The 17,110-nt window shown below is 35.4% G+C and overlaps 1 protein-coding gene across 1 annotated transcript; it reads right to left on the bottom strand.

Moving 5' to 3' along the window:
• Positions 1–471: 471 nt before the first annotated feature.
• SLC35D3 (solute carrier family 35 member D3) lies at positions 472–13,923 on the bottom strand. The gene is made up of 2 exons (XM_072408949.1): positions 13,488–13,923; positions 472–8,290 (listed from the first exon to the last, which is right to left on the bottom strand). Exons 1-2 carry the CDS (start codon positions 13,921–13,923, stop codon positions 7,470–7,472), a joined length of 1,257 nt encoding a protein of 418 aa, XP_072265050.1. The 3' UTR covers positions 472–7,469.
• Positions 13,924–17,110: the final 3,187 nt, after the last annotated feature.

Below are 17,110 nucleotides of genomic sequence, written 5' to 3'. Positions count from 1 at the left end.
AGTAGGCTGCCTACACTTTCTGACAGCTCTCTCTGCACAATGCCTGGACTGAGTACTTTTGTGTTGATAGCCAGCTAAGTGGGTGGAAAGGACAAACTGCTAGGTGGGACACCCAGCAAAATTAGTCTAGTGAGAAATGTACAGTATGTATCAGACCCTCTTCAATTGTCTTTGCCATCTGATTGTCATGATTAACCAATTGCCTCTAACACTTTCTAAGCTGCTGTGCCTCTTCTGAGTCAGTGACACTAGCTACAGACAAGCAACTGGAATTTCAAGAATCAGCATTAATAGCCTACATATTAGTGTCAGAATCGGTTTCTTTTAAATTGATATTTATAGTTATACATTCATGGTTTCTCAGATTATCTATTACAGTAAATGACAAAAGACTAAACATGTGCAATATTATTAATACTGATAATAATTACAGATTCTGTTGATACAAAGAAATATCAAATACAATCCATACATGTTTTGCAAATATTTAATGTAACATAATGCAAATATATATATAAATATGCCAAAAAGTGTCTTATATAACATTTTGATCTAAAATATTCCATTTTTGTCTTAGCATAACATATCAATGTTCTGATTATGTCCTTTGAAAACCAACATTAAAATATTGTCTATTGTTTATCTGGTCTTGTAAGGCCACATACAAAACATTTATGTTTTATCTTGTTTGTTCCAAGAAATATATTTGCACAGTTCATGTATCTCCACACAGATCAGTACAGTTACCAGAACTCTATGGTACAAACAATAAATAGTATTTATATTTTGTACAATTTAGGAAAAGTACATATTTTTACAAGGCTTGAGTCATCATAGTGCAGTCACATGTCAATGAAGTCCAGTGCATGATTTTCACTTAGGCAGTTTGTAACAATAGTAATTCAAATGTCTCCTAAAATATTATTTATTCATTAAATGGCACTAAACTTTGTATGTCAAAATGATTAAAGGACAAAATTACTGATATCGAGAGTTGTATGTAGCAAGTCCTCTGCATTGACCTAAAATTTTTAACTCCATGTGCGGGTTTGTCATACAGCACATACAAATTTAAATTGTGTAATTGTTACTAACAGAGCATAAAGTCAACATTAAAGAGCAAACAGCTTATGCTATGTTCTTTGTTTTAATATAAAACTGTCACAAATAACTTCATGTAAAGGATTGGAATTCAGGTATAAAGGATATAAAAGTATTACCTGTTAGGGCTCTTTTTTTTAATATTTTAAGCATACTTGGAGCTGTCTTGGTATGCATCTGTCCTATGTAACCTCCTTCACCAAGATCCTAAACATTACCGTCACTTCTGATATAACCTGAATACTGCTGTTTGAACAACACATAGGCAGCTAAAACCGTACTCTCTAGAGGCTGTCTAAGTTCTCAAGGAACAAAAAAAGGATCTTTGAACGATTATAATGAATGTAGTGCAAGTATAAGCCATATTCTAGTGGCATGCAGTTAAAACATATAAATAAAGATAGGTTATCCTAGAAAATAAGACGGTATGAAACTTGATCTTTTCAGATGTTGTTATGATGCTGTTTTGTAATTAATTATCAGTAGGTTCAAAGTAGTATTGGAAATGTTAATAAGTAAGAAAGCATGTTAAATAAAGTTGATATGACTGGATCAAAGTGTTGACAAACTGCATCATGTAAACTATAAATAAACCATTTACATTTTGAAAAAATATAAAGACAGCCTACCTATCACTGGACTTGTAGGCCATATCAACAATTCTGTCTTTTTATAGCCTTATTTAAGTGAAACTTCAGGCACAGTGCTTGGGAAGATATTTGTCATTATAGTTGATGGTGTTGGAGCTTTAAGAATATGCATTGGTGTAAACAGCACCCTTTATTGTGATACAGATCTCATTAGGCATTTATTTAATAAAATACACAAGTGTCTTCGGAGATTTTGACCATGTACAACCCAACAGTTGTTAGTGTTGCACTCTATTCAAGCATTGCATGTGACGACTGGACAGCTTTTGAGCCATAAACTAGGGGGTAATCCTTGTTTTACTTGTTTGGTACAACTCATGCAGGTTCTCTATTGTTCCCTATTGTGATTGAAACTTTGTGTGTTTGCAAATATTTCCACTGCTCCCTTCTTAAAAGGGAAAAATAAACAGATAAGTACTCTAAAATAAAATAATATAAATGAATGATACATGTCATTATGCTTCTTTGTGATTGCTGATCTGCAGCTAGCTTTAAGACAACTTATTTGATCCACCAAGTATATGTTAAAGTGAAAACGTGTATTAATGCAATGTTTATTGTTCACAGTGCAGTGGGTCTCATCTAGGAAAGAACTGCTATAAAACACTAATGTTGCCTACAGCAACTGTTTAGATTTTATATTTATTTATTTATTTCTAACCTATGCTTGAAAACAGAGAGCTAGAATCTGGTTGTTACAGACAATACAGCAACTCTAATATAAAATTTTTGTTATAAAAAAAATATTTTCTTCTATACAAAATTGGTATAAGTGGATCTAAATTATGTTATATCATTTAGCAAAGGCCTCCATAAGACCTACTGCAAATAAAAACTCTGATTTCTTATTCCGGTGATCATTTTTTGGCAGTCAGCAGACCAACAGCACTCTGGCTTTGTTTACCAGACTTCACTGCACAAATCATAGCAGCTGCATAGACTTTTATAGGATGCACGCATATCAACTGTGTACAATGAAACTATGTAGTTTTGTGCTATGTAAGTTTGTAGATTTCTAGCACCTATGTAATACTTCACATAGCAGTCCCTGGGAAAGCAAAAGTACTGTAATCCACCTGCTGGGATACACATGCCTGATCAAATGTTCGCTTTTTTTTAGTTTCAGTAGGTGTTAGGGAGGGGGTCTATGATGAAATATTTATTATATTTTCAGTTCCATTTTAACTTATTGACTATAATGAATATCATAGATATGATTGTACTATACATCTAGTTTGTCCAAGTACAGAAGTATGCATACATTGAACTGGAAAAATGACTTCTAAATTATTATGAGAGACCAAAGTGGGTCATGTATGAATGTTGTACAAGGGAGCACATTTATATAGGGTCAAAATGTATTTGTATAACTACATACTTTTAAAGAGTCACAGAACAAAGCACGTGTGTGAGCCGGCTCTGATGCAAGCAGCTTTTCCATGACTCACAAGTGCTTACTTTTTCCATATCAGTAATTCTGTGGACGAGTTATGTTGCATTACCCTACAGCTAGTATTTAGCACACAAATCAGAGAATGGCTGCTTGTGTCACAGCTAACTCACACAAGTGTCTTGCTTTCACAGAACATGCATTTGTAGTTACCTGTACCTTGATTTTCTTATGGTCCAATAAATTTAGCTTTTTTGTATAGCATTTGTTGCTAATGTTTTCCATGTACACAATTTTTAGTACTATTTTTTGGATAACAAAATCATTTCATTAGCTCCAAACACTATGTTCTGGATTATAGCAATACTTGTCAATCACCAGATAATTAAGCAAACCCTTCACGGACTATGCTCAGGTATATGTAGGAAAAGCAGAGAGATGGATTGATTTGTAGTGGGCAGTGGGCCATGATGGGGAGTCTGTTAGCATCCTGGTAATATGTACTTAACTAGAGGAATTAAACATAATTTAAATACATTCTACAAATTTTCTTCAACATAATAGGATAAATGTATGAATATTGAATACCATTTACAGGTGCCATTTAAAAACAATTATGTTGTCCTACCTTGCAGTATCAACTTAAAGATAAAACTTAAAGACAAAAGAAAAGTGATATTAGACTTTATTCTATCTATAATTAGTAAAAGTATAATTAGTATAATAATTATCAAATAACCAGGCTACATTCAGCTGAAGCTAGTAAGTGTACCTAAATATCCTAAATGTATTTTAAACATTGGGCCTGGTTTATTAAAGCTCTCCTAGGCTGGAGAGGATACACTTTTATTAGTGAACCTGGGTGATCCAAATGGAATGGATCTAGTCCAGGATTGAAAACATTTGCTAACAAATAGCAAATGAGATCCACTCCAGGTTTGCTGGATCACCCAGGTTCACTGATGAAAGTATGTATCCTCTCCAGCTTGGGGAGCTTTAATAAATCAGGCTTATTATGAGGGCTTGTTCACATAATTGGTCCTTTTGTTATGAAGTTACTGCTTTTTGGACACCCAATATCAACTGTAAAAGCCATGGAGGTAAGGATAGGTGCTACAGTACAGTAAATATAAAAACATTGCATAAAGGAGCAATTTAGTCATCCCATCTGTACTTGCTTTTAGATCTTGGATACCACAGATTTCTAGGTAATGAATGACATAATGCAAAAAAAACAAATCATTAAGATTGACAATTATCTATGGTGTTTGATCTACAGCGAGCACATACCTTTGAGGTAAATGGATATAATCTCTAATAATATGAAAAATAAAACAATATTCATACCTTAAATTCAATACTAAATAGCTTGCATGCAGTATTACAAGAATCTTTGTTTACTAGGAATACCAGATAATGTCAAGCTTATATGTATTTTTCTTTTCACATGGGATAGCTGAAGAAACGCTTTGTGCAAAGTTTTCTATTTATAGTTTTCTATAAATTAAATTTGAAGTAATATTCACATATTTTTCAGTTAAAAGATTGCTTTTTTAAATTGCTTTAACAAGGAAGAAAAGGTGGATTGATGACCTACTAGTTCACAGGTGTTGCTAATGACAGATATATACTGCCCATAGGTGGACACTAAACATTGCCTATTGTAATGTAGCAAGTATTGCCCATATTTGCTAACCTAATCCCAGGTGTACTAATACTGTCCAAGACAACTTCGACAAAGTCTAAAAGTCTTCATTTTTCTTATGTTTGTAAAATGTGGACACTAACATAACTAACTGCTCATATCAACATCCACCTCTGATATTATTACGAAAACATCTTGTGATGTTTGTGAAAAATAAAATAAACCCTTTCAGTTTTATATTTTTGCATATCAGAATGTAAAAATTCATTTGGTCCTTAGAAGGTTCCCAAATTATTTAAGGATTTAAGATCAGATATTTATTGTTTTATTTATTAAAAATGAAGCCAAAATGAAGAAGCCATGAATGAAGTACACCCCATGATTCAAATTCCTGAACTAACTGTTTACTGTATAACATTTTTAGTCTCCCATATCATTGTGGAGGATTTTTCGGCCCATTCTTCTTTAAAACATTGCTTCGGTTTATTGACATTTGTGGAAATTCTTTTATGCACAACTTTCTTAAAGTCCAACCCCAGCATTTTGATTGGGTTAAGGTTCAGCCAATGTGTTGAGGATTTGTTGTTGTGTTTGGCATTCTTTAGCTGTTGTACAAATGGCCTTACATTTTACTCTAGAATATTTAGGATATAGAGACATTCATAATCGACTTAATGACTGCTTAGGTCTTGTGGTTGCAAAATATGCCTAGATCAGCACTCATTCACCTTGGCTGTGCTTGTTTTTGCCAAAGTGCTGCAATGCATTGCAGCCATACATTTACACTTTAGTATTGTCTATCCAAAGAACATTGTTCCAGAAGTCTTGTGGTTTGCTAAGATGCAGCTTTGCAAACCTTAACTGTGCTGCCATGATATTTTAAAAAGAATAGGTTTTCCACTGGCAACCCTTCCAACCAAATCATTCCTGCTCAGTGTTTTTCTAATTGTACTATCATGAACTTCAACATCTAACAGGCTAAATGAGGCCTGTAGATTAGGATGAATATCTGACCTCGAAGTGAACTTTTGAATTTTTTGGGAGAAGATTGCCAACTGTCTTGAATGTTTCCACCTGTAAATAGTATTTCTTACTGTAGAACTTAAATTGGTTGACCATGGCCCTATAACCCTTCCCAGATTGATAAGCAGCAACAGTTGCATTTCTAAGATCATTGCTGATGTTTTGCCTACTTTCTGGAACTATGTTAACACATATCTGAATGCTCCAGACCAGCAGACCAACAAAAATTCTGCTTTTATAAAGGTGGGTACATTTGTGATCAAATAATCAAGTGCAAATAATTTTCAGCATTTGGCTGCTACTTTATTCTTAACGCCTATGGAAGTGGAAGGGTGTACTTAATTTTTCACACATTGCTTTTACATTTTGACTTGCTCTTCAATAAATAAAAAATGACAGAGTGTAATATGTCATGTGTTGCTCTTCATCTAAGGTTGTATTTACCTAAATGTAAGACCTGCTAAGAACCAGATGCTTTATACTTATGTCCTGATACACAACGCTATAGCTTTGAAAGTGTACTTTCTTTTTCTCATCATGGCACATATTGTTTGGCAAAATTTAGGTTACTCGAGTGATTAAAATCTATTACAAATTCTCTGTTAAGAAGAATCTTTTTTCTACTTTGTGATACCTGCATAAGCACATCAGATTTCACTTTTATAATCTTTAAAATGAAGTCCAGGCAGTGAGTGGTAAGAAGCAAAGTGGCAATCTTCCGGTAGTTCCTAACGCCCCCTGGCCGATCCGCCGGCAACCCGCAGCTCCGGAGCTGCAAGTTGCCGGCCGGCATTAGGCCAGATTGGCCAGGGGGCGTTAGGCCAGAACGAACTACCGGCTAGGCTGTATCTGGCCTAAACTTTTGTGATCCACCAAGGTCTGATTTGCATGAAGCATATAAAACAGAGAATCAAAACCTAAAATTCCATGTGCTAAATTCTTATGCTGCTCTTTCCACTTTTTTTTTAACTACCCTAAAGTTGTCCACAGACTTGAAACACTGGCAACACAATGATCATTTTTTGAGGTTGCAGAGCACTTATAGACATAGAGTAATTTCACAATCCCACTGTTATCATATACATTCACAATCCTGACATGTCTATAGCCAGCTACAGCTTTCCTGTATTAAATCCAGTTTTATGGTATTTATATAGCTATAGAACCTGTGTAATTTGTTTGCCTTATTGAATAAAAGGATGATTAGGCAACCCTGCCTGTGTTATGTGATCATACGTTAATGAGATCCACAAAGAGTCTTGGGAGCAGTACATGTAGAGTTTAGTTATGAATTTAAATAACAACCTTACCTTGTCCCAATTTCCTGTTTCATATGACATATAAAATGCACAATTTGTTTCGTATGTCGTCTTAACAGAAAGACCATAAAATGTAATAATGGAATGCTGATATCAGTCATGACTGTCAAAAATTTATATGAGACCACATTCTCTACAATAGATCATAAAGATCAAGACTATGTCAGTTTATATATATGCATTATAGATATCATTTGCATCATGGATAGGGTGCAAATGAAATTTAACTTAATATAACAAATTTTGACAAATTGTTGCCATATACTATACATTTATATGTATCCATCCTTAGCACATACAAAAGATAATCTCCTTCAATATAAATTATCTTAAATATACTATCAAGGACTAGGAAGTTCCTCGTTCTCTATAAGGTAGTCTTTTTTAAAAAATCTAGTGCCCCTGACCATTCGCCATACTCCAAGATATGCTTCTCGTAATGAACTTCTGCTGTCGCCATTTGAGGGCCCAGTTGGACCATGTGATTGCAAGACTGAAGCCAACGTATTTTTTTTTTCTTCTGTGTCATTGGTAGCTGTCTCGGTAGATGGCTTTTCTTGAGGCTGCCCTTCTGTGCTGTTCTGCAAAATCTCTTCCATTACAAATGGAGGGTGCTGTTCATCCTGCTCTTCTTTATCATCCCTAATAGCTTCCTTTTCTAAATCTTCATAATTTATCTGTCGCCTTGTTTCAAAGTACTTTGCCACACAGTAGATGAGAGATCCAAAAGTGTTGACAACCACACCTGCAATGAACAAAGATGTGGGTTCCACGTCTTCAAATGCCAGCATGCCAACTGTAATTGTGGCAATGCTCTTCACCACACCAACAAAACTTGTAGTGACTGCTGAGTTTATATAAGTACAATGCAGTGTGGTAAAATTCATAGCACAACCGATCAGGGTACATGCAATTAAAGTGCAGACCATAGCTGGGTCTTTCCAACCTGGGAAGGACCATGCATTGATCATGTCCATACTGGCGAAGGAGCAAATGATGAGTACAGGTGTTGCTGTAATGGCAATGATATACTGGGCAGTTAGAGGTCCATATTCACTATCTGTACTAGTCTTCTGAATAATTACTAAATAAGCAGCATGTACTAGTACAGCCAGCACTCCAGTTATGTAGCCTACAGGTTCACCACTCAAGTCACCAGCACCTGTATGGAACACAAGACAGAAAATTTAGGATTATTAAAATAACATGAATATATTTGATTTAATATTAAACAAGAACATGTAACAAAGGAGAACAAGAACAGAGATGTTTAATTTTAATTTGATTTATTTTAAGGTATTATATCAAAAACACAACACTACAGGTGGATGTAATTAAAAAAAAGTTGATGGTAACTAAGTTATTATTACCTTATTAATACCTTTTTTTTCTTTGCTACATTTTAAAATTATTATTCAGCCCTTTAGAAACAACCACATAGGTTTCTATATATTATAGTATGTACTATGTATTGTATGGAAAGTAACTTTATTCTGATCTTGGTATAAATGTATTTTTCATTGCAACTTGTTTGGTAAAACAAAGGCAATGTGGTTTTTCTTGGTCCCTATTCTTAACCATGTGTGTGCAACGCTAGAGGAGGAAAAATTGATAATAATGAGTGGAACTTTATTTTAGACAGTATTTTTACATTCACAAAAACCTTTACACAAGCACACTGTAGCTGGCATGCATCTTTCCTGTTTGTTACCTTCCCATATCAATATCTGATATCAAGTATCTGTCTAGCCACTGCACACAGGACAGGATTTTTTTTTTCGGTAATAGCAATGGAAACAGAATAAAAAAACATGGAAGAGAAATGTCGGTATATAATTGCACAGGACCAGAAACAGTTAATCAAATTTTCTTTAACTCTTTTACATCAGAAAAAAAGACAAAAATAAGATGACTTTCCCTGTGCTCAAATACTTGTCTTGTTCACCTCATTGGCTACACCACATTATTCATTTATGTTCCAGGCTCATTAGCCACAACATCCACACAGTCAGGCATGCTGAACCAAATGTTTCCCAGATACACATTGAACAACTGGTTGCTCAACCATTTACATTCCCAACACCTATTCTAAATCTTATTTACAAAGAATATACAGTGGTTCCCTCTGTTTTGTACAAATGACAACCCTTTGTGATCCATACGCCAAACAGTTTTCATACTTTAAGCTCTTCCTGTTTCTCAGTCCCCATCACAGCCATGTTTCATTCCCCTTAACCACGAGCACCAAGGCAACCAAACTCTATTTAGTGGAAAATATGTTCTTTATAGCTTGACAGAGTATTTTATTGTCTATATCCTCTAAACACTTTAGAACTTAAAATAGGAAAAATAAACAAAGTTTAAAAAGTAAAGGTGCCCACTGTTAATTCGCATACCATTTACCCTAAAATGCCAAGTATCTGCTGGTAACACCTCAAACAAAAAAGGAACATTATTTCACAATTGGTGAGTTGCATTCCAGTGAGACTGTCATCAAAGTAACCTTCTTTGATCTTTCCAGAGTTCAAGCTTCTGGAAAAAGCATTTATTCCTGGCTTCCGAATACCTGAACCATTGCAAACACAATTACATTATGAAAATAGTGAAACCAATATCAACAACAAAGAGGAATCCTTTGTCCTTCCCTTCTTCTCCCATACTCATAAGTTTTGCTTTTGCTTGCTCTGCAGAGATTTTTATAGTCAAAGATTGGATGTTTAAATACATCATAGGACAAAGCTACAATATGTTCTGATTTAGTACTACATTCTTGTTAAGGGTCCAGACAGCAGACCATATTCCCAATTCTTTTTGCTAGACATTACTTATGACATCTTGTGTAATATTAGTAATAATTATGCAGTATTACTAACATAATACTGTCAAAACGATCTTGATTAGTAAAATTACATCACCAGAAAATTAAGCTATTCTCTTACTTTAAATGAATGCTAATGGTAACTCTACCGGATCATTTGTGGTAGGACATATGAAGCCTGGCATGAGCCAAGGACCATGACTAGAGAATTTGCCACTAAATAATTGTATAAAATGCATTAATCCATGAACATTGTGTTTTGTTGGAAATTATGATAACTTGTTTGCTTTCTTTAAAAATGCTTAGAAAAGTGATGTACTTATCAAAGCTATTTATTTCATATTGCTAAAAATTGCAGTGGATATATAGAAGTAAATGCATTAGTTATCTCATATATAGGAATTGACCAATGCTAGTAAATGAGTGTGGTGCAGCAATTAAAAATATTTGTTACAGGCTCATTATTATTGTTCACTTTTGTTATGTGTTACTGTATCAATCCCTCTTTTTCAGCAGTCCTCAGGTCTTCTGAATTACTCTCATTCATTAAAAAAATGAAAATAAAAAAAATAGGAAACTCCTATTGCCATTGGAGCTTGTAAGATGTGTATAGCACAACAGCTGTTCACATCAGTAAATGCTAAGCGCTTATTGGGAGAGTGCCACCACCAACATCAGGGTCACAAATGACTTATTAACCTCATTAACCTCCTCCTTCATAGCAGGGACAGATTTGTATCATTTTTAAACTTCCAACTGCACACTCGTTTTTTTCTCCTTAACAAATCTTGTTGTGAATTAGAAAACAACAAATAATATTGAAAGATAACTTGGGAATACCTGTATCTGCCTCTAATAGATCTTTAACTGGTAAATATGTGTACATAATGAAAACATCAGAAATATTTGCATATGGTAAAGGGACAGAGCATATGTTCAATTACAATAAGTAGGTGTTTGTTTTAGAATGTTACAACTCAAGTACCTTTTGCTGATTGTACAAGAATATATCATGCCTATGTGGCTTTAAATAAAAATAGAAAAAAAAAAGTGCAAAATAATAATCTCCAGGCTTTGCACAGATTTTAATAATTTGCATTACAAAAGAGAAATCCTGGATTTAAATACAGTACACTTTGACATAATAAATATAATGTTCATCAGCAGACAGGGTAATGGGTTATTTCATGAGAGCAGCGGGGGTGACTGAGAAACACATCGACTTAAAACATACAACAGGCATTAGTATCACAAGGCCTATGATCATATGTAAAGAATAAAAATAATACTCAAACCTTTAGTGAACAAAATTAAATATGAAAGAAAATATTTTAATAAAAAATAAATAGAAAAGGTTAAAAATATCATCAGGGCCATGTTAGTTTCCTAAATTATTTCTCAACTGCTAAGGAGCTTGTGCCCTCATACATTTGGCCTGATTTAATAAAGCTCTCCAGGGCTGGAGAAGATACACTTTCACTAGTAAAGCTGGGTGATCCAGCAAACCTGGAATGGATCTGTTGCAGGATTCAAAACATTTGCTAGCATGTGAATTGTCAAGCAAGTAAATACCAAGGGGCTGATTTATTAAAGCTACCCAATATTGGAAAGGATACACTTTCATCAGTGAAGCTGAGTAATCCAGCAAACCTGGAATGGGTTTTTAAAATGTAACATCCTGTTTGTTAGCAAATGTTTTCAATCCTGAACTAAATCCAATCCAGGTTTGCTGGATCACCCAGCTTCACTTATGAAAGTGTATCCTCTCCAGCCTTGTCAAAATAGTCCAGCCAAACACAAGATGTTGGTGATTCAATATAAATCATTAGGGAGTAAAGCATTGGTGGTATTTATCATTGCAAGACAGTGTTCTAGTGAGCATGCTCACACTCATGTAACATTGCATGTTTTAAAATTTAGGCTTCAATTTTTTTCAACATTGCATGGGAGAATACAATGTAAAATTAACCAGTAAATGAGTGCAGAGTCTGAACACATACCAAACAAATTTTGATTAGATCCACCAAAACGATTATTTGACTGCTCACACATCTAAGTGAATTATCCCCTTCCAAGAGATATTTCACTTATTTTAGTAAATGAGATGAAGCTCTACCAACTTCAACTATCCAAGCACATGCAAGCACAGCACATTACTGTTTTTTTTTTTTGTTTTTTTACATTTTCGTGTACATAATAGAGTATGCTTTGCAAAGTGAATTTTCATCACATTTACTGATAGGCCATACAATTCTGATAGGCTATATTGATATTGCTATATTGATATGCACATAATTGATACGGGTACATGGCCCTCACCAGTTAGGGAGTTAATCATGAACAGATTTAAACACATGATTTGTTAGCAGGTTGCCTTTACAGTGTTTTTTTTTTACCCCTTTCATAATACAAGATTTGTATGACATCACATCACACATGGTCTTGAATTATAAATGGTGGATTTAATGTAGCATAACCACCAGAGGCCATAATAATTTCTTACGAAGAATCTGAATTGCTTTTTAGCAGGTCCTGCTGATATTTTAACATGATATTATTTTTCTTTATTGATGTCCATTAAATATTTAAATATTATTTTGGAATTTACACACATATTACCTACTATGACCACATGCTTTGTGTTATTTTTCCCTGTTGTATGTTATGTAGATGGGCTGGGTTAATTTGTAAGGTTTTGAGGTGCAGACAAGGCAAGTGACCCTTAACATATAATTATTCTTTATTTAAAGTGTTCTTTAAAAGTAAGCCCAGTATAATAGACTTAAAATGTGCAGGATTATTCAAACAAGGCTGTGCAAAGAGCCACAGTCATTGACAGCAACCAATCAAATCATATGAAGGCACAATGCACGTCTCAAGGCAATGTGAGTAGATCGCAGAGCCCTGTCTTTCAAAATAAACTCTACCACGCATAGGAGTTGTTAAATCCAAGTTTTTATTGTTGCTAGATCATTTTGACTTGGTCAATTTCAAAGTAGCTCACAAGCCAAAAAAATGTGGGCACCCCTGGATCAAGCAGTAATATGATGAACTGTTGTATTAGTTTATAGGATAAGCATAGCAGAAGATTGAAATAAACATTTGCACCCATACAAAGGCATATGAACAGCATATTTCATCCCAGTATTAGTACATCAGTACATATACCTAGGAGCAATTTAGTGGCAGTTTAGACAATAGCCAATATAAAAGGAACAAGAACTGTATGTGATGAGAACAATACTTTGTAGCTGAACACTGCAGTGTATCACTGTCCTGACTCTTTTAATTATATCTAAAGCATACAGAGAGGAAACTCCCTTGTCACTTCATGCTAGTGAAGTCTGCTGGTACATCTGCTATAAAATGTGGACAGGTGCTGCTGTAAAGAATATAAGACAGAGCTGTCTGTAACTGGTACCTTACCTGACCTGTCTTACTGGAGTCAAGCTTTATTACCCCAAAGCTGAACTTCTGCTGGGAACAGTCATAGGAAGAAAGTTCCATGTACATTTATAGCAGGACAGGACAGTTGTCTTACCTGCTAGAGCTGCACCACAGGTGGTGATGAACACAGCAACCAATACTCCTATGGAGGGGATCCCATTTCTCAGCACCAGTACTCCAATTAAGAGTGTCACCAAGGGCAGACATCGCTTGAATACCACATACATGGGCAGGCTGAGCCCTCTTAAAGACCACAGTGTGAAACTGGACTGCAGAATGGAGAGAATGATCACCCCTGCAAACATCCGAGCAAGACCCAAGCCATATGGGGGCACAGAGATCTTCCCACATCGTCTAAGAATTTCTAATGTGATTGCTGCAGTGGAGCTGGTCATGCATTGCACTAAGGTGAGGAAGGTAAAATGATGGCTGCTTATTAGAAACTTCAGCAGGATGTTCAGGGAGCCAGAGAACACCCCATGGGCTATGGCCACTGAGATGCCCAAAACACGTCCCCTGCAGATTTGCATCCTTAGCGCAAGTATAGAAATCATTGACTTGACATGAAAAAAGCTTGAAATTTGCCAGCTCAGTGTTTCCCTTGTCAATCAGATGAAAGCAGAATTATGAACCAGAGATCTCAGCACCTAAAGGTCTAACCTACATGCCGAACACCTGTAAATGCTGAAAATAATATTTGTACTGATGTTCCAAAACTTAAACTTGCAAATCTCCTCAAAATGCTGAAGAGACAATAATGGCAGTATGCCAGCCTATAAAGCATGAAAAATAGAAGCCATTTAGAACTGCATGCCCTTTCATGATTACTTCTATGCCAGGAAAGGGCTCTTAGTGGTCATTACCTTGAAGCATTATTGGCATGGTGCTGAAGGACAGCTCCTGGTCACTATGTCCTGACAATGCGGCAAAGTGACAGAAGTCTTCTTCATTTCATTGCTTTATAGTGACAAGCATGCCAGCTCTAATCTGTTTAATTACAGCCATAACAAATTCTGTGTGTTACACTGCACTCACTCTATACCTTAACTGGTTAATCAGCCAAAGAATTTATAGAATGGTCAAGTGCATTAGTGAGATGGATTACTTGGCAGTTCAAGTGGTGTTTTATTAATTAAAACTATCATAGCTGCCATTTATGAAGCTGTATTAAAAGAAAGAATGGGAACAGTATTCTTCAAACTTTGGCTGTACACAGACTGTGGTAACATTGACATTTACCAGACAAATTACCACCTCTGAATACCAAAAGCCATGATGTCTTCCAGCTTAAATATACAATCCTTCTGTGCATGGGCAGAAAACTTCAACAAATCCATATTCAGAAGGCATCAATGGTTCCCTTAATGGGAAGACCCTGCACTTTTCACGACCCCTTTACATCTGTCAGATTGGCCAGAGATTAGAAAACCACCCACCTCTACCCAATCTATAGTTTTATGGTCTGAAGTCTTTCTTGCATTTTCCATGCTGCTTTTTGGAGGTTGTAGAAAGATGTGATTGCTGGCTATTTGCTGACAAAAGTATCAGAGGTTACTGTACCATAGAGGAGAACACAATGACATCACAGCACAAGGAGCAGTAAAAAAAACATGTGGGCTGCATGTAGGGCAGATAGTGATCACCAACCTGCACTACTGGAAGAAGAACCTCAGAGGGTTACAGGACAGCAGATTCAGATAGTTGAGATGGTGTATTCCTTTCAACTCACTTAATTCTGGGATTTTTTGATGACCACATTTTTTTGTTGTATGCAGCACCAAGTAATTCAAGCCTACTACACAAGTAATAGATGTTAAACATCCTTCTTGGAGTCTTTACTATCTACATAAGGGTGTGTGTGGTCAGAAATAGACATGCATGGCCCATTGTCCTTCATTTTTGGCCTTTTACGTGGAATACTCCAATGGCAGAACATTTCTGTGCATTAGTAAAGTCTAAAATGTAAGCTAATTATTTTCAGCAAGCCAAGGAGCAAAGTGAACTAACACGTCAGACTCCATCTTACATTGTTCAGAGTTCTGTAAGCAGACGTGTGATTAGTTGGTATTCTATATTCTGTTACTCTTCTGCCTTTTGCACATCAGATATTCTATATTTCCATTCTTTCCAAATTATTGCATTTAATTATGCTTACTCTACATATATGTCTAATTAAGCTTTTAATTTAAATAACTAAATACATTATAGGTTAAAAAAATCAAAAGATGTGCAAATTCTTACAGTTTGCTTTCTTTAAAAATAAACAGCCACAGCTTAAACAGAGAAGCCTGTGTCCTGCCAGCAGGCTGCAGAGTGGGATGCTTGCTCACTGTGGGCATCAGTGATCTTGCAGTGGTTTTGCAGAAGTCTGTCATGCTTCCTGCTGAGTCAGAGCTTTCCAATCAACAGGAGCATGAAGTTTTCCAATTGGAGAGCTATAGGTCTGAATTAGTAGGGAGTGTCTTAGACCTCTTCACTGCTTTCTTACCAGAGGGTAAAGGTCAGAGCTTGTCACAGGGGGTGGCAGGATTTCTAATTAGCTCCCAGTAACTGACAGAGATGCTGCAAAATCTTCTTTGCTAGCAAGGGAACAGTACCGGAGTGATAAGTTCATAGTTTGGCCAGAAAGGAAGCAACACAGGTGAAAGCAAGATGACTATGAAGGCCCATTGACACAATCCCTTGCCTTTTGAATGGGATGACTGTGCACATTAGCTAAAAAATTAATGGAAAAAAAACACCTGACCCCAGCTTGGTATGTGGATTGTGGTGCACTGCAGTGGGAGGGTATTCCTGACACTTAGGGTATACCTCTACCTCTGCATCTGTCATTTACTATCCAAAATGTATGCAAAGAGAAAACATCACAAATATTTTTACTTGCTGACCTAGAACAAAAAGCCAATGTAACTGTTACTACAGCATTTACAATTTTTAAAGAACAAAACTAAAAATGTATTTTATACAAAACTACGTCAAAATAATAAAATGTAAAAAATGTAAAAATGTAAAAAAATTTGTATCAAAGAAAAAGCTTTTTGGGTACCCTTTATCCTTGGGAAAGGTTCTTCCCCCTTCCCAAATTATGTATAAATTATCCAGAGTGTTTGGTTAAAAAACCATTGTATGATAAGTACTCCAATGTATACTTTGCATAAACAGCCCTTTGAAAATCCAAGCAGTATATTGTAAATCCCAACAATATCTTGTATTATCATAGGAATATTACTCCAGATCTGATATACTTTTATAAAAAGGACATGCTAACAAGTGATGCATGTACAAATGATTTCCTAAATTTCTCTTCATCTGCTGAGGGCCGTGTACCCTCAAACATTATGCATATTGGTGATTCAGCATCTTGTGTTATATACAATACAGAAAAATCTTACACACAATAACAAAATTACCATTATAGATTAAATAGAAAATAACTATTTTTGATAGCTACATGATACAATAATAAAATATTGATGTGAACACACAGCTTTCTGCTGTCTTTAGTTTATAGGATAAGCACAGCAGAAGATTGAAAAAAACATTTGCACCCATACAAAGGCATATGAACAGCATATTTCATCCCAGTATTAGTACATCAGTACATATACCTAGGAACAATTTTGTGGCAGTTTAGACAATAGCCAATATAAAAGGAACAAGAACTGTATGTGATGAGAACAATACTTTGTAGCTGAACACTGCAGTGTATCACTGTCC

Source organism: Pyxicephalus adspersus, chromosome 4 (genome assembly GCF_032062135.1).
Source record: "Pyxicephalus adspersus chromosome 4, UCB_Pads_2.0, whole genome shotgun sequence".
In the NCBI taxonomy this organism is placed as follows: Eukaryota; Metazoa; Chordata; class Amphibia; order Anura; family Pyxicephalidae; genus Pyxicephalus; species Pyxicephalus adspersus.
Note: the sequence above shows the minus strand (reverse complement) of the source record. Positions and strands in the feature narration are given on the sequence as shown.

Bases quoted from the DNA above. Each gene is read 5' to 3' on its own strand.
- SLC35D3 (XM_072408949.1), bottom strand. From the start codon at position 13,923: ATGCAAATCTGCAGGGGACGTGTTTTGGGCATCTCAGTGGCCATAGCC. The intron at 8,291-13,487 runs GTAAGACAACTG...TGTTCCATACAG, and splicing joins CTGTGGTGCAGCTCTAGCAG to GTGCTGGTGACTTGAGTGGT.